The sequence below is a fragment of the Mustelus asterias genome, chromosome 17 (assembly GCF_964213995.1).
Source record: "Mustelus asterias chromosome 17, sMusAst1.hap1.1, whole genome shotgun sequence".
Classification (NCBI taxonomy): Eukaryota; Metazoa; Chordata; class Chondrichthyes; order Carcharhiniformes; family Triakidae; genus Mustelus; species Mustelus asterias.
The window spans coordinates 49,404,528-49,431,520 of NC_135817.1; the positions used below are offsets into that span (position 1 = coordinate 49,404,528).

The 26,993-nt window shown below is 41.2% G+C and overlaps 1 protein-coding gene across 1 annotated transcript in view; it reads right to left on the minus strand.

The window, feature by feature from the left end:
* efhc2 (EF-hand domain (C-terminal) containing 2) overlaps positions 1-26,993 on the minus strand; it is a 52,257-nt gene that overhangs the window by 23,842 nt on the left and 1,422 nt on the right. The window contains exons 2-7 of the mRNA XM_078231882.1: positions 24,106-24,294; positions 22,772-22,922; positions 18,415-18,638; positions 14,771-15,022; positions 13,766-13,873; positions 13,520-13,658 (exon numbers count right to left, since the gene is read on the minus strand). Coding sequence (XP_078088008.1) covers positions 13,520-13,658; positions 13,766-13,873; positions 14,771-15,022; positions 18,415-18,638; positions 22,772-22,922; positions 24,106-24,294 — 1,063 coding nt within the window. The remainder of the gene's footprint in view (positions 1-13,519; positions 13,659-13,765; positions 13,874-14,770; positions 15,023-18,414; positions 18,639-22,771; positions 22,923-24,105; positions 24,295-26,993) is intronic.

The window sequence follows — 26,993 nt, forward strand, 5'->3', positions numbered from 1 at the left end:
AGAGATACAAAAGAATTTTTGGAAGCATGATCCAGACTCGAAAGATATATGATAAATAAAAAACAAAAAAAAACGCAAATATACGAAAGTGGAATCTAAAACAGAAAATACTGGAAGAAGGCATTCAGCATTTGTGAATAGCAGAACTAATTCAATGTTTCAATGATTTGAAGAAGTGGTAGAATCATAGAAACCTACAGTGCAGAAGGAGGCCATTCGGCCCATCGAGTCTGCCCCGATCACAATCCCACCCATGCCCTTTCCCCATAACCCCATGCATTTACGCTAGCTGGTCCCCCTGACACTGATGGGCAATTTAGCACGGCCAATCCACCTAACCCGCACATCTTCAGGCTGTGGGAGGAAACCGGAGCACCCGGAGGAAACCCACGCAGACACGGGGAGAATGTGCAAACTCCACACAGACAGTGACCCAAGGTTGGAATTGAACCCGGGTCCCTGGCAGCAGTGCTAACCACTGTGCCACCGTGCCACCCTGACAGCGTTTTTAATGCTAGAATATTTTGATCCAGCAGCTGGATCATGTATTACAATGAGTTTTGATGAGGTCTTATATTTGGTTGGGCCCCCTGTGAACGCATCCAGTAGGCACAACCGCTCCTGTCTTTCAGATCAATATCCATCCTCAAAAAAATCCACTCTTAACCCCTGCATCCCTGAAATCTCCAATTCCCTTTTCCTCCACAAAGTCCATGTCCATTTCTTCTGCAACTTCCTGATTCAATTTCTCCGATAAAGATTCTGCCTCATCACAACACCTAATTGTCCTTACTCCAAGTTACAAAAAATATTGTGTGTGACTGTGACCATGATGCATTGTCCCTTCTGACCTCTCCGCAGCTTTTGACATGATGAACCACACAAACAATTGGTTTTGAGTATTTTTTAAAAACCCATTGAACCACAAGATTAGGATGTTGTCTTGTTGCACACGAGATACGCAAGGTGAGAGAGACCATTTTGTGACCTATCTGCATAATAAATAATAATTTCTTCAACTCAATCAGGGTTGACTGATAATTTTCAATCGGTTATATTACTATGAATAGACTGTCAGGTATATCATTTTGAGCCATTCTGCCAGGTAGTAAAGGCCTCATGTCGGTACCAGAGCAGCTGCTGGGTTAGTCCGGTGAAAATGTGTCAGTAGATTATCCAGGTACAGTGATTCAACTAAATGAGCTCTATTTCTCTTTTTCTGTTGGAATTTACAACGTTTTTCTTTCAAAAGGATGTTCTGTGGGCTTCTTCACTTTTGTCTTACTGCATTTGGCATTACATACTAGTACAAAAATTATGTTTGCAAACTATTCTGAAAGCTGAAAATACTATTCAATTCTGCAAAGTGTTAATTCCTTGTGTTTGTCTCTTCCCTATTTAAGGAAACTTCCTCCAAGATCAACAGCGCCACCAAGTGACCATATGGGCTGGAAGAAGTAAAAAGGCAAAACTGTACAAATGGCTTTAATTATGTCTCGCTGTTATTTTTGGATAAACGCAATCTGTCTGGATTATTTAAAGCAAGTTCTAATCCATTTCTTTTAAAAGAAGTAATCAAATGTGTTAATGGGTCCTCGAAAAAGCAGACAGTGGGAATTAATCCCAAAGCAAAATAGACTTGGCTTACATTTCATCCAGCATTACTCTCACCAGCATTACTAAGTCAATGCTACTCCACTGTTAGCTGCCACACTATATTTTGTTTATTTTTCCACTGGAGCATTAGTATTCTCTTCTGCTTCCAGTAGGCATGACTTCTGCTGACACACTGCATCGGAATGCAGTAGTTGCTTTGAGAAAGGTGTGAACAGTTATACAGTTTACTCCATTCCCATTGCTGGGAAACTAGGAAATGTAGAGTACTATTTTATGTGCAGATCTCCATTCACCAGCATCGATTTACCAGTGAAATTCTATTATTAATAAAGAGCAGGTTATACAGCAAATTATCCAATAATTTCCAGCCACAAAATTAAGCTGTGTAATCCCAATGGCACTGGCACAACTGAAGACCCTCGTTCCCTGACTGACTAGACACTAACCCAGGTGTGCATAAGACATGCTACTGGACCCCCTTTTTAGAATGCAGTGTCAGCAACACAGGTCACACTCAGTTGCATGAGTTCTGAACAGAGGTAATTGATCTGAAATGTTAATTCCGATTCTCTCTTCTCGAATGTTGCCTAACCAGCTGAGTGTTTCCACCATTTTCTGTTTTATTTCAGACTTCCTGCTTTTGTATTAGTATCTACTTCATTTAATCCTATCTGCATAATACTTTTATTCCTTTTTCTCTCACAGATACTTCTTGTGTTTATAAATACTTTGACATCTCAATTTCCAGACAGATATGTGTGGGGGAGTTTATAATAAAACATGAATTAGATTTAAATCATCCATAGTAGGCAAAATAAAGATTAGGGAAAAAAGGTGGTATTAAGAAAGGGGGATAAAAGAGATGGGGAGAAAGAGTAATAAAAATGTATTTTTTTAAAGCTCTGGCACTAATTAGGAATGAGACTCCACATTTTTAAAATTAAACTTTCAACACCAGAATTTATCATTTACCACAGTGCCATAAATATACTTATTCCTGAATATAGCAGCCCTAACTTTTTCTGGTGTCTTTAAGAAGGAACTAATAGCAAGCACCCAAAGTTCAAGTCATTTTATCGATTCAGTGCCTTGCCTCTCAACACAGACTGTTACAGTGTATCCTGTAGAAGAGCAGGGTACCTCTGACATGAACAGTTGTGTGATTGATTCCCAATTTACTCAAGCGTGATGATGAGTGCTGTTAGCCTCACTGTTTTACCTATGCAAAGTCCAGCTCTTAAGTCTCCAACTGAGGCTAGGAATTGGTCCAGTAGGAAGAAAGCTGAACAGAATTTATCCGAAACTGCTATAAAAATGATTTAACTTCCTCTCCTAATGGTTTCAGTGGATGAGTGAGCAGTGAGCTTTGAGCTGATTAAGGTCTTAGACTAAATCTAAGGGATTTTAGACATCTTTCTAATAATTTAGTTGCATACTATAGTCTCAAAGGTTGGGATCAGTAGAACAGCAGGTCAATATTAGGGCTTGTCAATCTCTTCCAATATCGATTTTTTGCAGAATCTATTGTAGTTTGACTTTGGTTTAATAATCCTTTTTTCAATCCAATAGTGTTCATTAGAAGCAGCACGTATGCAGTGGTTGGGGATTTAGTCCACTTGACTGTTTAGACCAGTGATGGGTAACCTAGGCTGGTAAGTGGGCCGCATGAGTGGACCTTCTTCATCTCAGTGGGCCGTGAGATTGAAATCAGGCTTATTTCACTAACCGTGACCCCATGAATACATTTAATACATGCCAAATATTTCATGACAAGTTATAGAAAATGCTTAATCATTTATATATTAATAGAACTATCAACTTCAAACGGTAAAAACAAAATAAACATTTACACTTTGGACGCAGAGGGAATGCACAGCTCTCACAGTCAGTGTTGTGGGAAATCAGCATGCACCTCACTTCATTTGCCCTTGCTTTACGTGTGTATCTCTTTAGTCATATCGGTATAAAAAAAAACTACATGGACGTTAATCAGCAGAGTGTGGCAACCTTGTGCGAGGGCAACAGTTAACAGAATGTCTTGTGGGCCACACTCAGAACCCAAATGGGTTGCATGTGGCCCCTGGGCTGCAGGCTGACCACCTCTGGATTATAATCTATAATCATCTATCATCTTGACAACACAATAATTCTGAAACTTTATAAAGACCCAGTGGTAGTTTGTATAAATCACTAATCATTCCTGCCAACTGGAATAGGGCCAATAGGTACACAAAGCATTTCAGAACAAAATGCAATTCATGCCTATATCTGTTTAACTCTTTACACATCCACCATTTCAAATAAAGAATGTAGCTAACAAGAGCTAAATCTTTGATCTCAATACAGTTAGCCTCCTGTAGTTTTGCTTATGGAAAATCCCAGCTATTCATCGTTATATTACTATTCCTGGTATGCACTTTGATAGGTAAGATTTGAATAAACGCAATGACATCACACATGTCTTCCACACGTGTAATTTAATAATAATATGATAGATAGCTGGGATTTTCCGCTCCAGTTTGTGGTGGGTTTGGCTATGGTGGAAAATAGCGCGCAAGGTACAAAGTTGCATTTTATATCAGCATGAAAGTTTATCAGGATCATCCCCTCCCCCATCCGTGGCAAGCTGCATTCAACATGCTAGGCCAGCATTCATTGCCCATTCCTCGTCACCCTTGAGAGCTGAAGGGCTCTCTCCTCAAAGTCCATGAGGACCTTCAGTTCTGGCCTCCCATTACCCATCTGGGATCTTTCCCTCTTGTTACGTGCCATCTTGTCCTGCATGAAAACAGTGTGTAAGCAAATGCATGCTAGAGCAGATAAGTAGGCCTATCATGAGTGAGTCCAGCGAGATGATGAGGACACAACCCGCAGTGGAGATGTCGATGTGTGTGAGAGAGTGAGTGTGATGTCCCTTGAGCTGGCAGTAAGTGAAATCACTGTGAATGTTTGATGGGTGTGTGAGTTGAGAGTAATGAGAAGAGTGACTTACCAGGCAGAATGGAGGAGATCATTCATCCTCTTCCTGCACTGGATGGCAGTTCTCTTCAGTGGGGCATTAATCCTGGGACATTACTGCCACTGCCTCCCATGCTGGGCTCATCACCTTGCTGGCTGGTTTTCTTCCAGAGTGGAGGTACAGTACGTCACAGCAGCATCTACGGCATCAAGCCGTCTCTCCAAAGAGGCGTCTGAAAACTTGGGGACGGATTGCTTGGCAGCCATCACTTCCTGGTGACCTGAGAAGTGTGGCTGCCGTGCCCTGGGGTGACCTTTAAATGTGGCACCCTGATGATTGCAATGCTGATGGTGATGGTGGTGAGTGATGTGTAGAATCTGTGCACGAATATTGCTTTGACTAAATGCTGCACTTTATGGAGGGTAAAGCTGTCATTGCCATTCGCCAGGCTCAAATGATGCTTTTCCTGCTCGTCATTGGCCTTTGCCAATTTCCAAGAAAATCTCGCCTCATATCAACATTTGACCATAGTACTATAATGGCAGGCCCACCAACACCACCTAACACTGATCAGTCAACCTTTAACCTGTTTTCCACCTACTTAGTCTCTATTGACTAAACAACTTAAGTGTGTAATCTGTTTCTGTTCTACTCATCTCAGGCCAGAAATTATAAATAGCCAACTGACAAATATATTACTGTTAAAAAATAGAAAATATTGGTTATTCATTTAAATTTTAAAACAAAGAGGATCCCAGTTGTAAATTGAGACGGAGGCAAAGCTTTCTTATTCCACTCCTGGCTTCGTTTATCTCTGAACCATTGGACGGAATTTTACGAGAAAAGTTCTAAGTGTCCAGCAAGAGTGAAAATGGGAAAGTTGCAGATCCGTTTATCGGGTGAGTTTTTAGACCCAATCTTATGCACTTTGTGCATGGAAAAATAAGCTAGACTGTTTTATGGAAAAATAGGTTAGACTGTTTCTAGCTACTAGAGGCAGTGGGCGGGGTTAAGCTCACCAGCCAGCCTGATCAGGTAGCAGAGGGGGCTATTGCACATGTGCAGACCTCTGTGGCTGCACATGCACAATTCCAACAGCAGAGGCCTGACAAAGAGAGAGAGCTGTCAGGCCTCTACTGCTACAGGCAGCCTCAACCCAGCCACATCCCCCACAATTTGGGGGCCCACGGCCAATTGCGAGCACCACGATGCTCAAAGATATAGACCTGCCGCGCCAACCCCCCACCGACCACATGCAGAGCAGCAGTAGCCCACCCCCACCCCCCCCTCTCCCACCGACTGATCGCCTGCAGAGTGCACAGCACACCCCCCATCCCTCCCCGATTGGGCTGTCCTGGAATGGCTCCACCCCCTCCAGGCCCTGCCCCAGACGATTGAGCACCGGGCTCGCTAAACAGATGTAAATATTAATTTAAATAAATTTAAATAATATATTCAGCCTCTTGCTGGTAATAGGCGAGAGGCTGACCGCGCCAGAAATCCGATGCTGGTAAGATCGTAAGAGGTGAAAAATTGAGCGCGATCCTGATTTCTCGGCTCTCGCGTGATTTTACCGGTTCGCTCCACCCTTCGATGTGCGGGCGAGCCAGTAAAATCGCAACCATTGTCTCTAATAGTCCTCCAGTTCTATTAATTTTTTATTAGGGTAGTTTATTTTTAAAAATAGAGCTTTTGGCTCTATTCTCGACTCTGCCTGGATTGGTCTTCACACTGGTTTGTGACCCATTCTTGGTTCTGAGAAGCTTTATGAGAAACTTAAGACTCAGACTCTATTCCTGCTGCTGACTCTGCCTGCCTCAGGCTCACCCATTCTCCTGACCCATTGCTAACCCTGACCCACCCTGGCCCATTCCTTGCTCAAGATTGGTTCACGCCATGCTTGCCCCTGAACTACTGCCTCCCTCTGGCTCTATAAAAAAAGTTAAAACACCTTACTAAAAAAAAAGAGGGATGGCCTCTGATCTGTTTCAACCTTAAAAAAAAGGTTTTTGTTCTAGATATTGTCAACCTCTGGCTCATTCACTGCATTGTTCACAACTCGGGACCATTCCCACTCCCACAATACCTGCTGCTTGTCCACTCCCTCGTAACAAAAAAATCTCCAGCTACTGCAAAAACATAATCAGTGGAAACATAATAAGGGTGATTTTGTTTTACTGGCAACTGCCCATTTTTTGCTTGAAAAATGAGTAGCATGCATTTAAAAATCCAAGGGGGCGGGGGACGTACCTCAGCTGCTCTTTTGATGTCCAAGATCTGCCTGATGCAATTTGCAAGTCGACATATAAATATATTGGAGCCTGCCTATCGGAAACCAGCCTCACCCCTACAGTTACTGTGCTACCTCCTCTCCCCACCACAAAACGTCAACATTCAGAAAAGAATGGAAAAGAGGAAGAGAGAAACAGGAGAGGACTGGGAGAAATGTATACAGGATGCAGAAGAGCAACGAAAGAGCAGGAGAAGGGGACGAGTCAGAAGCAAAGAAGCAGAAGTGAACATAGAGAAAAACATTAACACAGCAGAGAGAGATAAGAAGGAGACCATTAATTCTGAATTATCATGCATAGCACCACAGGAGGTCAACTAATGAGGTTGAGAGCAATTCTGCTTTTTAAAATTTAAACAAGTCTTTTTCTAATCTTGAGTAGCAGCTTCATTTTAAAAAAAATAAACTACCTTAGCATGATGTAAATGACCTGTAAAGGAAATTCTTGCAATTCAGTATTGATATTGAAGTAATTTACTGTAGTGTCAAGCTGTGCTACCTTTGACAAGCAAGCATAAATGCATGCATACAGACATTTCATCTCCTTTCCTTGGGGAGTCCCACTGAACTCACCAAGCCCATCACATCTGTGACACATCTGCTAGAGAAATGACCATAATGATAATAAGGAAGATCATTACTGTTTTGCTACTGGGATTACAGTTATTGGCTTTTTTCTGAAATATGCTTTGATAACACTATTTTCCATTTTCTTCCTTCTAATCATCATTCCCCTGGAAGTTGTAGATTTTCTGCACTCAGGTTATTAATACCACTCTTGCCCCAGGTGCTAGGAAGTTCAGTGAGCAATCAAAATCATTTCCTCTCCTTCCTCCATTGAACTGTATTTGGGATTTACTTCAGATTCAGTTTCACACCTGTGGTGATTGCCCCTATAAGGGTAACACAGCAGAGGAGGGTCACCTGCCTTGAGGAACTAATTGGGACTGAGAATGGGTAATCACCCCAGGGGGTAGAGTCCTATCATCTGGAAGACATGCAGGGACTGGGGCAGCTGATGGGCTGCTCCAGGGCAGCTGGGGGGGGGGGGCGGGGGGGTGCTGCCGGCCTCTGTACAGCTTTTCTTTGTGAATAAATATCTTTTATGTTCCTGCCGAAGTCTGTGAGGGTACTTTATTACTACATCCCTATTCGATTTTATGCTCATTTGAGGTTACCAAATTGAAAAGTGTTCGACCTGAACCCGTTCCATTCCCACTAGGTGGTTTAAGTTAAATATGGGGTTAAGATGGGGCAGTAATGGGTATAATATGTATGTTGGACCATCACTAGTATCATGAAATCATAGAAAGCTACACAACAGAAGGAGGCATTTGTGCTTGTGGTGGATCTTCTACCTTGTTTTCAGTCCACAGTCCTCAAGTAGCTGTCCAGCTCCCTTGTAAAATTATTTCTGGAATCAGCTTCCATGACCTTTTCAGGTAGAGCATTCCAGATCCCAACAATTGAAAAAAAAACTCTTCATCACTCCTCTAGATATTTTACCCATTATTTTAAAATCTTTGATTATTGACACATTCGCTAAAGGGAATAGCTTTTCTTCATCTACTCCAGCAAAAACTCTCATCAGCTTGAAAATGTTGATTGACTCATTCCTTAATAGTCCTAACTTTTCCAGCCTCTCTTCATAATTGAAGTCTTTCATCTCGAGTAACCCAAGGCCTTTACACCTTTCCTCAAGTGTGGTGCACAAAATTGTGCAAAATACTCCAGCTGGGGCTTAACTAGTAGTTTATGAAGTTCTAACCTGAGGTCTTTGCTTTTGCATACTGTTGCCGGAATTCTACCACCCACCATGGAAATCAGAGCGGACAAGGGACGGACAATGGGAAGCTCCATTGACCTCAAGTGGGATTTTCTGGTCTCAGATGGAGCAAGGCCGTAAAATCCCGCCCTATGTCTCTATTTATGTTTTTTCACCATCTGATCAATTTGCCTATCATTGTGGATTTGTGTACATGGACACAGAGCTTTCTCTGCTTATCTACACTTTTCAAACTCACACAATCAATAGCATGCTGTCTTTCCATATTAGTGCTCCAGATTGGATCACTTCACATTTCCCTGCTTTGAACACCAGCTGTTATGTTTCTTCCCAGTTCATCATCCTGTGTATGTCATTCTGAAGTCATAGGATCCCCACAGTGCTGAAGGAGCCATTTGGCCCAACAAGTCTGCAGCAACTCTCTGGCAGTGTATCCTCCTACGCCCTCTCCCCCACCCTATCGCTGTAACCCCAGACATGTCACTAACGAGTCCATTTTCCTCCAAATGTGCATATATCCTGTCCCTCTAAAAGCTTCCCCATGACTGGTGTCAGGCTCACCGGTTAGTTAGCCAGTCCATGCTAATATATCACCCCAACACCAACTTGCTTTTATCAGTCATGACATAGTGTATAAGAGCAAGGAGGTAATGTTGGAGTTGTACAGAGTGTTGGTTAGGCCACAGCTGGAGTACTGTGTGCAGTTCTGGTCATCTCACTATAGGAAGGATGTGATAGCACTAAAGGGGGTACAGAGGAGGTTCAGCCAGGATGTGGCCTGGGATGGACCTGTTGAGCCAAAAGGAGAGATTAGGTAGGTTTGGATTGCTTTCTTTAGAGCAGAGAAGGCTGAAGGGGGCATGATTGAGGTGTATAAGATTATGAGGGGTATGGACAGGGTGAGTAGGGAGAAGCTGGTCCCTTTGGTTGAGGAACCAATTATGAGGGGGCATAGTTTTAGGGTAAGAGACAGGAGATTCAAAGGGGATTTGAGAAAAAAAAATCACTCAAGAAGGTGGTGGGAATCTGGAATGCACTGCCTGGGAAAGTAGTGGTGACCGGAAACCTTACAACCTTTACAAAATATTTGGATGAGCACTTGAAATATCATAACATTCAAGGATATGGGACAAGTGCAGGAAAATTAGATTAGTACACCTTCAGTGATAGTTATTGTTGGTGCAGACTTGATGGGCCGAAAGGCCTTTTCTGCACTGTATGAATCTATGACGCTATAACTCTGATTAACCATGGTTAATCCATCTAACCTACACATCTTGGGACACTAAGGAACAATTTAGTATGGCCAATCGACCTAACCTGCACATCTTTGAAATGTGGGAGGAAACCGGAGCACCCGGAGGAAACCCATGCAGGCACAGGGAGAACCTGCAAGGTCCACACAGTCACCCAAGGCTGGAATTGAACCCGGGTCCCTAGCACTGTGAGGCAGCAGTGCTGACCACTGTGCTGTGCCACAGTGCACCCAAGCTATCCATAGCTATTCTCAACTTTGTTAGGTTTTGTTATCAACTGCAAACTTTATAATACTCCTCTAGTCTAAGTCACAACAAAAAATGAAAAAGGTAATCATCCCAAGACGGATTCTTGGAAAACACCTTTGCAAGCCAGTCTGAAAAATATATGGTGTCACAACACAATGATCATGATATATTTCATATTCTATTCTCTTGTGTAAAAGCAAGTCCTTGGCTCCTTGACAGCTTATGCTTCATCCTGAGCTTTTAACTTGGCAATTTATGTCAGTGGCAATTTGCCATTGCCTTCCACTCTCGGGCAGGGCAAGGAAGTAAACCCCAACTCTAACTCAGCCAGAATGGGAATTGAATCCATGCAGTTGGCATTATTTTGAACCACACCAAATGACGGCCAGTATTTATTGCTCATACCTAATTGCCCTTGAGAAGATGCTGGCGAAGCTGCCTTGAACTGCTGCAGTCCATGTCAGGTGCCAGTACACCACAGTGCTGTACACAATGCACACTGTAATCCTGCTTCAGGAAGGGGTAATAGCTCGTATGCTCAATTGGGATAAAGTATGGCTAAGTATGTTGGGTGTGGTCATGCTCTTATTGTTGCTGACCATGGGCTTGTCTGGCTGAATACTGGACTGCAGATGTGAAGGTCATTGTTGCGTCTTTCCCTGCAACAGGTAATAAGAAAACCAACAAGAAGGCAAATCTGGCAGATATGTCCTTCAGGACTTAGCCAGCTCAGTTCATAGTGGTGCTACGGAGTCTCACACTTGGTGATGAACATTGTACCTTTGCTATTCTCAGTGCTTCTTCCAAGTGGTATTCAACATGGAGGAGTATTGATTCTTCAGCTGAGGGAGGGTGGTAGGTGGTCATTCTTAATAGAAACCTAGCCAGTTGGTGAAGTCAAACCAAGACACAGAGCTTTTCTTTACCATGAAGGTTCAGTCTCATACCTCTCCTCCAACAGCCAGTTATCCCTTATTTATATATGATCAAATTACTGAATTAAACAGTGCCCTTTACCTGTGACTCTTAATGATATCAAGAATATATTTAAAAGTAATCAGCTGGAGGTTTCCTTGCTCATTTTTGACTTGCCAACATGAGACTTCATGAGGTCTGGAATCAATGTTGAGAACCACCAGGGCCAGTCCCTCACCAGGATTAGAACAAAACAAGGATAATTCTCCGATTAATTGTACTCAATTTGATCTTAATCGCAATTAAACCCTAAAGCCAAAGGACCAAATCAGAGACCCACTCACAGATAGACAAAGTCAGAGACAGAAAAGGACAACTCCACCCAGCAGTGCCATTAGCAGACAGGACATTCCTTTATCCCATTCCCCTGACAATTTGAACCTCCAATGATTAAGAATAGACAAAATACCTCGATGGCCATTCACGCAATTTTTAAGAGAACAACCATTGTTAAAAATCTAAAAGCATCAATTAAGTCTGTCTATACGCAATGTAAAATCAAAAGCACAGTGACTTCAGAAGATATAGATCTGAATGTAAGAAAACTTGTGGAAAAAATAAAATAGCTTTAAGATGGTGTTTTATGAAAAGCTATTTCCATGCTGTGATTTTCTGTTCATTTTATTTTGAATTAAGTGCCTAGTAAGAAAAGCAATTTCACATGGCACGGACCTGATGGGGCAAACGGCCTCTTCTTGCGCTACAATTTTCAGATCTTTATATTATTATAAACTAATACCCTACTAAGCAAAGCTATTTCTTATAGCATAGACTTGATGGACTGAATGGACTCCTTCTTTGCTATGATGGCTTTAAGATGCCGTAATATCTAAAAATATTGGCTGGAGTTTTGCAGCTGTTCACACCGGTGGCACCTTCCGGTCCTGCCGATGGCGGATCCTCACTGCGTGGTTCCTTGCGGTGAGGCGTGCATTCAATGGAAAACCCTGTTGACAATGGCGGAACCAGAAGATGCCACTGCTGACCAATGGCGGCAGGGGTGTAGCCAGGTTCTAAAGTTAGGGAGAGCCAGCACATAAAAAAGGCGCCCGTGTGATTCTGCACCAAACTGCGGGAGGTTTTTAATTCATAAATCAACATTTATTTATCCGCTGTTTTAATCGCCTGAGGGAATGAAATGTAAATATCGACGTGCTGCCAGTGTTTTGGGGACATTCCAGCTGGCTTTAGGGGAGGTGGCTGGGGGTTTCTGCCCAATGAAGAGGGTCTGAGCTGCATGAGGAGCGCTCCACCAATGACCCTCAATCCATGTCCTGGGAGCCTAGTGGGACGGGCATTCAGGAGAGAGACGGAGAGGGATGTAAACTGCGGAGTTAGCGAAAGGAATAGAAAAGGTTTTAGCCTCAGGCTGTTGCAGTGATTCATGCAGGGCAGAGACTACAATAGTTTGTACATCAGGTGTTGTGAAAGATGAAAAAAAACACACTGAGCTCATCCCGGAAATTTCCAGAGCAGGTGGAGTCCCGATCTCTTCAAACTTGGAAAAAGTATTTATGGCAAACTCCACTTTATCCAATACATTTCGCCGATTTTTAATAAATCCCTGAAATTGGCCCTTTCAATAATTTGAAATGAAAAAACAATCCATTCCTTTGGCCCAAAGACCATTTCCACCCCAAAAGCTACAGTCATCCACATAGTTGGATTTCAATGAGATGTATATTCTATTCATCACCTAATAACCTTTCTCCATGAACTGGTGGTAATTCTGTGAGAATGTCAAGTGGAGGAGACTGTTTTAGATAGGTTCTTTGATAAGTTATTAAATATAATTTTGAACCTGTCTCTTTTAACTCTGTTCCCACATTGTAGGTCGCTGTTGGGAAGGGAAGTACGTTCATTGTAATGTAACCTCCCGTTCAGATCCCCTGGATCTAATTTCACTCGCGCTGATAGCATTCATCATCAAAATGCTGATAAAACAAAATTTGCAACTTAAGCCTGACCATAACTGGGCTGAGGAGGAAAGTGAAGGATTACCTGGAGCCTGGCAGCACACATCGCAGATCTGAGGGGCCCATGAGGAACACCCCGTTGAAAAGGCGCCACTTTTGAAGAATGTGCTCAGGGGGAGCGGTCGCTCCCCCCTGCTCCCCTCTAGCTACACCACTGAATGGCGGGGCACCTCCACTGCCGCGAAACACATGGCAGATTGTATGGAAAACCCCACCCATTACTTTTCAGTTGTAATGTATCTCTAGATTATAAATCTGTTACACGCACTGTTGTTGAATAAATCAATTACGTAACAATCACAGCTGAATGAGGAAATAAAAGTAAAGTTAACGTAAGTTGCCTGCCAGTGTCTTCACAGTGGAAGTAGTGCAAGATAATAGAAAGACAAACAAAGAAATATATTGACTCACCAACGCCATATTTATTCCGGTAATATTCTTTTGTGAATTCATCACAATCACAGAGGACCATCTTCCGTCCCCAGGCATTTATCACTGTCCCAATCATTAGGTCAGAGTCCTTGTAGAAGTCCTGGTACACATTTCCAGTCTAGAATATTACAATTATAGTTGTGCAATTATGTATCAATAATTTAGTGAGTCTTTTTAATTACATTTTAATGAGTAAGTCTTAAAGTGTTATCTTTAGTTGTCTACCTTAAGACTATCCAGGATATAGCGGCTTTCACGCCCTGATGGTGCGGTAGTGTTCAATATTGTACGATCTGTAATTTCACCAGGATGATATAACCGATCTGGAACATGCTACCAACAAAAATGGAATACTCAGAAAAATATTAGGGAGAATCCTGCCTTCCTCCTAGTAACAGGCACAGCTCTGACAAAGCTCAGCCATACTAGATTGTGCGAAGAGTAATGAGCCAGATGTAATGGTGCATCTTTGATTATAACATGATTGAATTTGACGTTATATTTGAGAGGGAGGAGGAGTCATAAAGTTTCAGGAAGACCATGAAATGGTGATGATGGTGTGCAAAAATCACTCAGGAAGGGAATGTTGCTGTGGAAACATACACTTTTATATGCATGTTGTAATCTGGAGCTTTGGGTAGCAATGGTAGAGGCTCCAATTTTCTTTCCATCACATTGTTGACCAGGAATCCTTCCAACTCTTACTGCCTGCAACTGACATGTGTTGGAAGGATTTGCAAGTTGATAATCAACCTGCTTGACCACATTCTTAATATACCTTGCTTGAACATTAAATCCTGGGATGGGACTTGAACCTGGAGTTTCTGGCTCAAAGATCTCCCTCTAATATAATGAGGAAACTCTAACCACATGGATATGGGGTGAGGTGGCTGTAGAGAATACATTCCTTAGAGAGGAATAGTCAATGACAGACCTACTGACGAATCCCTCACACATAAAGTTGTCAGCGACATCACTTTCTCTGTTTCCTAGATATACTGGATTTATGTTCATCCTTGTCATGAATCTCAATACTGTTTGCTTTTGAACATCTTGAGAATATAGTGTTAATGTTTTTAGTAATCTCTATTCGACCTCAGGCTCTCTCTCCTCTTCCACCCACTCCTTGTGGAAATATATTTTAGGTTAATGTGGTCTAGTATAATGTTCAAGAAAATAAATTACTTTCAATATGGTAAGAATTGAATAACAACTGTTTTGTATTCATACCTTTGGTAGTTTGCCTCGGTGGACTAAAACACCAACAGCATCTCTACCTGAATTTGGACGAAGGACCTCCCTGATTTCAATGGTGTCATCTGCCAGAAAATAGTGCAGGATGAGTTCCCTGAAGTCACCAAACAGATTATCGGAGTCATCCCAGTAACAGTAAAATCGCAGCACATGTGTATCATGGTCCAGGAACTGCTTCAGTTTGTCAATCTTCTCATATGGACGAAGAGGCTGCATACTTTTTTCCATCTTCAAGAAATGCAAAAGGTGCACAAGGAATAATAGCCATCAAGAAAGTCTACATGGAGTACTATAATGACATTGCTTTCAAATAAACCTCTTTCACTTTTCAAGATGTGTCAATTCCAAATCATTATTATATACATATACTTTGTAACTATGTGCTGACAATAAAATATATCATTGTTATGTTGTTAGTTGTTCAGCAAATAAAACATCAAGCTGCATTGCTCTTCATTTACCGAACACTTCTCTTTTAAATTGGAAATATATTTTCCTCCCCTAGAAGTATTGACCCTTTACTAGGCTATAGTTGCAAGATGCTGGACATCCTTTGGTATCTTGATATAAAAGCACTATTCATGCATGAGCCTTAACAATAAGTGTCACCAAACTATTTAACAGCTGGAATCACCACAGGGATCACAAACAGGAACATATACCTTGGCCTATTTTCCCCTTTTCAACCCTGATGCTGAAGCCAGATATTGCACCATGTCAGCATCTAGCTGAGTCCAGCTGTGAAATGGATCCAAGCCAGATGGTGAGGTACAAAACAAGACGCAGATCTTTTCCTTAATAGGTTTACTCACAGGGTGCAGCATTACAGATCTCTATATCCAACCAACCCAATGTCCCAGGAGACCTTTTTTATATGTGCTCGGAGTCCTTAATCAAACAATGTCAATCACCTTTGTATCTTTAACAGTGTAATCAATCAACCATTAACACATTTGTCACAAAGAATATGGATGAAAAATCCATGCTAATGCAGTCAGTAGTCAGTGTGGGTGAGCTGGTGAAGTTACATAACTACATAAATTCTAAACAGCATGCTGAAGGAAGCAGTATGCTACTGACAGATCTAAGCAATGCTACAACCAACAGATCAGATCCAAGTTCTGCAGTCCTACCACATCCACTCAACTATCTACCAACATTTGCCACTAACTGGAGGAGAGGGTTCCAGAAACATCCCCATCCTCAATGCCCAGCTGAAGCATTTGCAACCATTTTCAGCCCAAAATACAGCAACAATCCAGTAAACCAGTAATAGGAAGATTTCCCTGACTCCATCTACAATGAGGGAAGGAAGAAATTTGCATTAAAAGCAAACCCACCATTTTGTCCTATTCATTTATGTTTTGTATAAATGAATATTTTAAACTCTGAAGTACTAATATAAAAATGGATTAATAACAACTATTCTATATTTTTGGCAATGCAATCAAAGGTAAATAAAGTATTGGAAGTTTGCCAATGTGAGATTTTAATCCAGTTTCTTGCCTTCAGTTTAAATTCAGCAGCACAAATTGAATTATTGACCAGATACATATTCAGATGTGTTGTCTGAATAAATTATTGAAGTGTTAAAAGCTAATTTTTCAAAAGAAGAAATAGCCAAATTTATTTCAGTATAATCTGCAAGCATACTTGTAAACACAGTTTAATCTGTTTTAATAATTAAAAATAATTTTCAACAGATTATTCAAAAATACCATTAACAATAAAAATCTGTTGCTGATTAGTGTTTTTATTGCACTGGTTTCTAAAATTACCTGGAGACAGTCATTAATGAGAACTGTCCAGATATTTTTAAAGTGTCCATACTCTAGAAAAAATTGCAAATATTTTTAAAGATGTATTTAATTGTATTAAGATTGTAAATATATTTCAGTTTTGGACTTACCGAAACAAAGTAATTTTTATTAATGTTTTTACGCTATATAAAGGGAACTAGAAAAATTATAAAACAAATATATGTCAAACTATTGAAGAAAGGCAATAACAATGCATAGTGTTGTAGCACCAGTTAGTTTACATGGGCTCAACAAATTTCATTGCACTCTGACATAATTAGTGCTGGACATTATTATTTGATTAATTTAATTTTTTGGTGATCAGAAGGAAGCAAAGGTTGATTTGCCGAGGCCATTTTATAGAGAATGGAAAAAGTATGTGATGTACTTACAGACGATATTTAGTGTTTCAAATGTTATATATTGATGTTGAATGTTGGAGGAAAAACAAGCTCTGTAAATGAATATAATTTAATAGATTGTTTTTTGTAAAAGGCAGAGAGGTTCTCGTGTCAAATATGTTGTCCACCAGAAGGTAACGTTTGCATTTGATATCCATGTGCCATTAATATGTTTATCAAGCCAGGAAGACCAGTTTGGATGATGCGATCAATACCGACCTGTGCACCATTTACCCTGGAAACACATCTGTTAGGTGAAGTACGAAATCATGGACTCACCCAAGGCCCAGATTTGTCACAAAATTGGGGACTTTGGAGGAAAATGTTTTAAGATACAGCATTGCTTCTGATTTGAATAAAAAGTCAGAAGAAGCGCAAGTAAACACACTTCTTTATTCAGTAGGGCCATTTGTAAATATTGCATGACAGGATATTAATGGATCATCCACCAAATTTGATGAGGTTTTAAAATCATTTGACATTTATTCCAACTGTATAATAACAAATAATGTAGGGAGGTAAATTCAATAAGTGAGTCCAAATGCCTGGAGAATCTGTAAATTCCTTCATAAATGATCTCTACAGGATGGCAGTGGGTGTGCATATCATGGCTTAAAATCTGAACTCATCAGAGACAGAATAGTGGTGAGTGTTCCAGATGATTTACTCTTTGACTTCCTACAAGTAAAAGATTATTTAATTCTAGGCAAGGCGGACAATTAGAATAGTTAAACTATCTGAGATACGTGAGCAACACAGGACAATCATAAAGGCAGAGAGTACAACACAGGTCATTTATTACAGCCATTGTACACAGCCTTGTGCTGTCCTGTATGTCTTACTTGTTTAATTTCTGTAAATAACCCTGGTTAGTTCATTCAGAATCTCAGCCCAGCTTAAGTGCGATATGTTGATATTATCTTGTGCCAGAGTGGTTTGGAGTGAAATGAAGCATAGTGACGACCAGCAATGTTGGGTTCAATGAGTCCAAAAGAGTGCGAGGTCTCTGAACCATACGGTTGCAGATTCTGGCACATAGAAGATGTGAAATCCACTTAGAGGGAAAAGGAGCAAGAAGTCTTTAAGTTCCATCACTTTGATGGCATCAAGCTGTGAGAAATATCCATCTGTCATAGTTAGAAAAATTGTTTTTAAGTAAATGAAAAGTGAAAAAAATTATAAATGTTGAAAATGTAAAACAAAAATCAATTTATAAACCATAGCTTTTATGATGAAATTCATGATATCTCCATCACAAGAAAACACATATAAGTCATGAAATATTTTGTAGATTATTATAGGATCCAATGGCAATTTCCATTCTGATTTATATTGTTCAGATTAGAATATTATTTCATTGACACATCTGTAGGTTAAATTTCCAAATATACTTCCTCTTATACAAAAAAATTGTTCTTACTTCTTCACGCTTTGAAGTGTAAGGATCTTCAGGAATGCAGCCAAGTGGATTCAGTTTGACACCCATTTTCCGCAAAAAGTTTTTTGTGAACTGGTCACAGTCGACAATCATAAATGTCTTTGAATAGAAAACAATTTCTTGACAAATATTGAAGTGATCCACTGTGTAAAACTGATCATCATTTGGAGACGGAAGTGGAATACGGTGACGATGGATTATAGTTCCTGAAACAACAGAAAACTTAGAATAAAATGTGTCTTATCGTTTTCTATCATCCTCTTTTCTAGCTGTTTTTTTTGGTTTATTTATTAGTCACAAGTAGGCTTACATTAACACTACAATTAAGTTACTATGAAAGTCCCCTAGTTGCCACATTCTGGCACCTGTTCAGGTATACTGAGGGAGAATTTAGCCAATGCACCTAACCAACATGTCTTTCGGACTGTGGGAGGAAACTGGAGCACCCGGAGGAAACCCATGCAGACAGGGAGAGAACGTGCAGATGCCGCGCAGATGGTGACTCAAGCCGGGAATCAAACCAGGGTTTCTGGCGCTGTGAGGCAGTAGTGCTAACCACTGTGCTATCGTGCCACATATTTTGGCTCCGATCCTGCTCAGTCTACATTATTTTGGCTCTCGTATCTTAACTCACTTTTAGGCACAATCTAATTCCCCCTAACTTTGACAGTCTAGCTAAGCTATCAGTACTGTGTGTGGGATAACAAAATAATTGTAGGAATTATTTTAACTCTGTCCACATGGTGAGAACAGGATAAGCAAGCAACTAAATCACTGCAGAATATTTACTGCTGCATTCCCGCTGATGTTATCTTGACCATACAGTTCTTTTTCAGGTGAGGGTCATGAAAACATACAAACCGGGCTGCTGTCATATAATTAACACTCCTGTGCCATTTTAATACAAAATTACAGAAGTCCTGCCTAGTTCCCTGCCTGGCTGTAATAACAAACGAGATCTATTGGCAGAATGTGACTTTTCCATTTTGCACACCAGCATTCACATGGCCTATCAGATTGAGGTTGGCAATCTTGAGCTGTAATTCTAGGCCTGGTGGCTCAAAAACCCAATGAGAATGGGCTTTAATGTTGGCCAAATATCATTCATGCAATATTCTTCAAGCCAGCAGGTGGAGAAATTTTTGATTATCAAGGGTGTGAGGTAGACAGGAATGTGGCGTTGAAGATACAATCAGATCAGCCATGAACTTATTGGATGGCGGAGCAGGCTTGAGGGGCTAAGTGGCCTACTCCTTCTCCAAACTTTTATATTCAGCTGTTTATGTTCATATTTACCCGATAAGCTAGGGCTAGGATTAAACCTAAGTCATGAGGTGAAGGGACAGTGGCATCACCAAGTTCCCCCAAAATCTACTTCCCTTCCCATCATCCTCCTCACCATCCATCCAAAACAGAATATCTAGTCATCATCAATTTTCTGCTTCTGGGAGCTTGCTGTGCAGAAATTGTGTTACAGCAGTAAGTACAATTTGAAAGCACCGTTCTTTGGAACTTCCTGGCACCATGACAGCCGCTTCATAAATGTAAATTGAATCTTATTTCAGGACTTCCTTTGTTCTGTGCTGAAAATAGCTATTTTGGAGAAGATTTGCCTGCAGTTATTTTATATATAGATGGCCAGGATTTTGCAGAGTTACCTTTAAAAATATCCTAAATGATCATCCATTTATCCTGAGACTGTGCCCCATGTTCTACAATCCTCAGCCAGTGGAACAACCTCTCAGTGTCCACAATGTCAGGTCCCTTCAGATGCAAATGATGCAACTCAGTGTGGGGCTGGCAGGGGAGGGGGGGGGGGGGGGGGGGGGCAGGGGCGGGGGGGGGAGGAGGTAGAAAAGAGAGAGCTGGCATTAACAAACAGGGTACTTCCTGACTAGCATGAGAGAAAGTGCAATGCACTGGCTGGTGTCCTCTTGCTAAACATTTGTCGTTGCATGGGTATTTTACACATTCTTAGAATATTAACTTTCTGTATCACATATACACAATAAATGAATGGAAAGACATGATTTGATGCTGAACAATAGGGGGCTATGAAAGAGGGCTTGGCTATTCTCAGGACTGCTATGTCATAGCAGCATTGGGGAAGGGGTGGAGGGTAAAAATGGCTTTTAAATGTAGTTACTAGATGGGTGCATTTATGGAATCTTAATGAACCTTGTAATCATGGCAGAATCTGGGACAGCAACGTGCAGAATGTTCTGTCTCTTCCTCCTTCCTTTCTTCCCCGGAACCATCCGAGGAGATTCACTTTTCTATGCTTTGTTTCTCCTGTAGGTTCACACCTTGCTGCTGTGCAATGTTGTGCCGAGTGCAGTACATCATCAAGTCTCTGGGCACCGTGGCTGGTATGTACTTAAGGGTACTCCTCCAGATCTATCTAGACACGTGAAGCATATATATGTTCAGCATGCCAACGGCTTGTCTTGTGACTTTCATTCTATTGTTCCTGGCCTCATTCATCTTGTTTCTGAGAGGTGTCATCCACCATGTTTTATATGGGTAGCCCTTGTCCCTGAACAGCCAGCTGGTAAGTCTGCTTCCCAGTGCAAAGCTCTTGGGGAAGGTGGATTGCCGTGGGATGAAAGCATCATAGCTTTCCAGAAATCTGCATAAATATCTTTCAACCCTTGTGGCTGATGAAACATTCATGGGTATCTATAGGTGCCTTAATTGTCACGTTATCATATCTTGTACTTTTGAGAAGCCAGCCTGAGCTCCAAGTGCCTGCTGATTCTGACTGAAACATCGTAGGCAAAGTTAGCATAATTGCTGGCCCTGGCAAAGAAACGATTCGTCACTTGACTTTTGCGTGCCTCCATCTGTGAAATGTCTCCTGTAAAGCCCTGGAAGGATCCAGAGTCAAAAGCATTGAGGGTAGTAGTGACTTTGACATCTGCTGAAAAGGTCCAGTTGACAGCAAGTCTTGCTCCAGTAGGCTGAACATATCTGCCATGACTGAATGCAACACCCTGAACCTTGTTGAACACTGGAGTTCCGACATATTGAGAAAGCTTATTCTCTACATGTAGACCCTGTGTGTCATGTATGGCTTCCTGCGAGCTGCACTAATATGCAGATCCCCACTCATGCGGATCTTCAGCTCTGTGAGTATTAGGCTGTTGCTGACACCACTGCTCTGGCTGCTGTTGGTTCTGACGCTGGACACCTTGGTCCTCTTCTTAAATCCAATGTAGCGCAATGTAAGCGGCACCCTGTCGCAGATCTGTTGGATCAGGTGCAAGATGTAAAGTAATACTTCAAATCTCCAAAGTGTGTGTAAAATAACCTCTCAACATAAGTACTGTGAACAAACTATTTTACAGAAGCAGGTAAGAAATCAGCTTTGATCACTAAGCAATGTACTTCCTAACCACTGAAGTTACTGCATATTGGCAGCTGCACAAAAATGTTTTTAGGGCGCACACACTTAAAAGAATTGGTCGCGCATTCAAAAAACAGATGTCCGTCAGGGTTTCAGCTCCCTCCCAGCTGCTGTGTTTTTGCCTTTCTTTCACTGGAGAGTTTCAGGAAGCCTGGGAACCCTTGGATCCAAATTTAATGTGCAAATCAAACAAAATCAACATAATTCTAATTGAGTGATTAACATATCTCAATTGACAATCTATCATTCCTGAGGTAGTTATTAGCATGCAGTCTAATGCAGAGGTCACTGGGTTACAACTAGCTTCCTGACACATTTAGATTTTTGTTCAATCATCAGCACCCAAGCCCATGCACTCACCTATGTTAAAACTGCCCCCACCACCATCCCACGCTTCATTTCCTTCCTTCCCCCCATCCCTGTCACAGATTACTTATTTACTACCAACATTTTAAATTATTTGTGAGAAAACTTGGCAAATCTGATTGGAGCTTTGATTTCTTTACCCTTGCTGTTTCAATAAAGTCTTCAGAAAGCCCTGGAATAAAGGGTAGAGAGTAGATGAAAGCGCAGGATAATAGCAATCAGTTCAATAAGATTCTTGGCTGCAAAAATGCTGCAAGATATTGCACATTAACCATTCATAGATTGATCGCTGGAAGCATCACATTTGAGTCCAAGGAAGAGGTCTGTGGCACAACTGTATTGCAAATTTATGGCATTTGGAATACATTACCTACATAAGGTTGATTTTCTGTTTGCACTCTCAACTCCATATTAGGAGAATGCAAACATATAATCAGTCTGATAATCTCAGCACTGTATATAAGAATCTGTCAGAATAATTAGAATATTCTAATAATTAGAATAGTAAGTAATATAGTAAAATGAATAATTTAAACCCCAGTTCTTTCTTAAAGAGTGCTACTGTACCTTGAGTAATGCCACTGTTTTTTACTTCTGGTTCAACAACTTGTATGGTGTCATCTTCCAGATAAAAGTAAATCTTGCATTTTCTTATTCGATACTGCTCTTCTCTTCTCTCATGAACACTTTCTTGAAAATAGGCTTTAAAACAAAGCACCTATTGGACAATGTATATAGTTAGTGGAGTTTTCTGAATCTAAAGCCTCCACCACATTGTGGTTTCCTTTATACTGAGGCAGCGGAGTGTCAACAATCAGGCGTAGGTAATTAATTATTTTTGTTCTTTTTGCAGCCATTTTGAGAATCATTCATACACATAATAGGTTGTGGTGAGGTGTAAAACACTGATCCAATAACATGCTCTTAGTCTCATCCTCAGCTAAGTATTTCATACTTTGTCATCACAACCTTTCTATTTCCTGCGCTAGACCTTATTCATTTCAGTATCAAAATATGGGCAGCTTTGTGGTGTGCCAATAATGAGAAAATGGCTGTAACTGTTCAAACCAATTTGCTTGGGATCTGTTAACTAAACAACAGTATATTCTGAACGTGTGTTTATTTCCTCACCAATTTTTTCCCTTTAAATCTTGACTTAACAATAACAATTTACATTTATAAAGTGCTTTTACTGCAAAGATAAATCTCAAGGTACTTCAGAGGCAAGTAAAAGAAGGAGAGATCTGGAAGGATAACCATGTCCCATGGGGCTGGGCAATGGAGGGAGCATGAGACTGCATTAAAGGCTGCAGGGAGGTCAAGGAATATAAGGGAGAAAATGGACTTCATTATTGTTTCACTCTATGAGTAGATGCAAACATAATTGGAGGTAATCAAAAATGATTCATGCCGGGGTAGTGGTTCTGTTGCTGTTGAGAACACTGCAGTATCTCACTCAACGGTCATTGTTCATTAGAAGCTGGGGCAGAAAATGTTAGATTGTGGATATTGTGGCAGGGTGGATATAGAGCAAGAAATCTCAGGGAAAGTAATTCATGGAATGTGCAAAATGATTTGAAGAAACTTTTGAAAGTGGGGAGAGAAATAACAAGTTGCTAATGTTCAGGGAGTGAAGTTTAATGGCACAGTGGAGTAATAACTGAAGGCATTACCACTAATGTTACAACAGAGTGAAGTGAGAACTAAAGCCATCTAGTTCAAAAAGCAAAAAGAGGGTGAATGCCATTAAAGAGATGGAGAAAATTACAAAGTCTAGAAAGAAATCACAAAATGAGCTGAATAATGGAACTTGATCCGTATGGAACATCAACATGTGCATACTTTCAGCAAGAAGCACTTTATTTTAGATGTTTCACTTGGAACAAGCATATGAAGCATACCTGCTTGTCAAAGACAACCCATGCTGGTGCATCACTGCCCTGTCCTTTTGGGAATACACTGAACTTAGGTTTCAGCTTCTGACCAATCAATGGTTCACCACCAATGCCTGGTTTTTCCTCTCCCACCATGGTAGGGACATCATTTGGAAAGTCAAAGTGGTGAGATTTATGAAATCTCTCCTTTCCTAACTATAATAAGGAAACAAACAACTGTTAGCATTGGAAAAAAAAATCAACACAGGCTTCACTTTCTGTTAGTTTGAATTTTAAAATAAACACTATTAGGTGAGATTTTAACTAAGTCAAAATCCATTGACTTGCATAGAATAAAAATTAGGTCTGGCAGTGGTTTGAATTCAATAAAAAATATCTGGAATTAAGAATCAACTGGTGACCATGAAACCATTGTCGATTGTCGGAAAAACCAATCTGGTTCACTAATGTTCTTTAGGGAAGGAAATCTGCTGTCCTTACCTGGTCTGGCCTACATGTGATTCCAGAGTCACAGCAATGTGGTTGACTCTCAACGGCCTTCGGGCAATTAGGGATGGGCAATAAATGCTGGCCAGCCAGTGACGCCCATGTCCCATGAATGAATTTTTAAAAAAATTGTTGCAAATGTTATTTCTATTCCTGATGCTTCTTTGTTCTTATCTCATGAATAAAATATTCTGAGAACATATTTTCCTGGACTGCTCTTTCCCATCCACTCAAGTACTGGAAAAGTACAGAACACCAGATTGGGAGTATTATGGGTATATTACTGATCTACTAATGTAGAGGTTTGGATTAATAATTTGGAGATTGCAGTTTGAAAAAAGCTAATACTAGTGAAAGTGACTGTGAATGTTTTTATTGCCATAAAAACTCAGCTGGTTCTTTAAGGTCCTTGAAGCAAAGAAACGAGTGGCATGGTGGCACAGTGGTTAGCACTGCTGCCTCACAGCGCCAGGGACCTGAATTCAATTCCTGGCTTGGGTCACATGGGTTTCTTCCGGGTGCTCCAGTTTCCTCCCACAGTCTAAAGTTGCGTGGGTTAGGTGGATTGGCCATGTTAAATTACCCCTTAGTGTCAGGGGGACTAGCTAGTGTAAATGCATGGGGTTATGGGAATAGGGCCTGGGTGGGATTGTGGTCGGTGCAGACTTGATGGGCCGAATAACCTCCTTCTGCACTGTAGGATTCTATGAAACACACTCAGCATCTTGGCTCAATATGCCTGTATATAACTCCAGTCCCACAACAGTTTACTTTATACTTAGTTGGCTTATGAAGTGTCCCAGCAAATCATCCATTCTATCAAACTGCCTGCCATCTGTAGTGTTCAAAAACAGCCACTTTCTGAGGGCAACTAGGGATAGGCAATAAATGTCCACCTTGACTCCCAGATTGTGAGAAGGAATTTTTAAAAGTATGCACCTCGCCTAGTCAGCTTTCGGATTACCAAGATTTTATTTCCTGCAGAATGCATCCCATCACTTTTCTCCACATTAAAAATCATGATATCTACTAAATTAACCTGCCGATACTGGAGGCTGAGGGGAGACTTAATAGAGGTTTATAAAATGATGAAGGAGATAGATAGAGTGAACGTTCAAAGACTATTTCCTCGGGTGGATGGAGCTATTACAAGGGGGCATAACTATAGGGTTCGTGGTGGGAGATGCAGAGAGTGGTTGGGGTGTGGAATGGACTGCCTGCAGTGATAGTGGAGTCAGACACTTTAGGAACATTTAAGCGGTTATTGGATAGGGACATGGAGCACACCAGAATGATAGGGAGTGGGATAGCTTGATCTTGGTTTCAGATAAAGCTCGGCACAACATCGTGGGCCGAAGGGCCTGTTCTGTGCTGTACTGTTCTATGTTCTATACCCTTCTGAGGTCACTTGTCCAGGAAAACAGCACTTAACAGAGACTATGGGTGGAATCTTACCAGAGTTTGGCAAAGTTAGTTCTGGCGAGAAAACCTGTGTGGAGCTTTCCAACTCCACTGGCCTGTTTTCTCCTGGAATATTCACACAGGCAGCTCAAAAAAAGTGGATGGGGTTTCCGCTGTAACTCTGGCAAAGCGGGGACTCTTAGAGCTGGCAAAGCAGCTGCACAGATATTGGGACTTCCTTTTTAAAGGCGCCCCGAATCAAACAAACAAACACATTAAAAGTGAAGAAAAATCTCCATCCTCACTTAAAGAGAGAAAGTTGACATCTGTAACCAAAATGACTTCACAAAAGGACGAAAAAATACATTCCTCCTCCCCTCCACCACACATAAATGCACCCCCCCCCCCCCCCCCCCCCCGCCATGAGGCTCCACTAGTGTCCATCCCAGCCGGCACTGCCCCTTGGTGAAAGGTGGCGCTGTCAGGTTGTCAATCCAGGATATCTGCTCTGCTCTGTCAAATCAAGGCATTGGAATGGCTGATAGCAGCATCTCACTGGCTGCCATCAACTGCCTCCAACAAAACCAACACTACTTTCAAGAAATTCACAAAAGTCGCTTCTCTCTCCAACTGCCTCTCAAGCTGTAACCTTCCCTTTTTCTCCCAATTCTGGAAAGTATTGTTTTGCAATTATGCTCCCACCTCTTTCACCATTCCTTATTCAGATCCATCCCAATAATTCAATGCCTTCCACCCATTCACATTGCAGAAATCTTTTAAGTATAAAGAACATACTGCCCACATAGACTGTAGCTCCCTATTTCTCCTTCATCCTGCTCAACCAATGTCTATTACAACACTGGATCCTCTTCCAAATCTCCTCTTCCATTCACTACTCTGATTCTGCTTTTATATCATTTGAGGCAGATAATGTAGTGCCCCCTACAGCTCCCTAATAACTGAGATCAGCTAAATCAGCACAGACCATGGATTGAACCTATGACCGT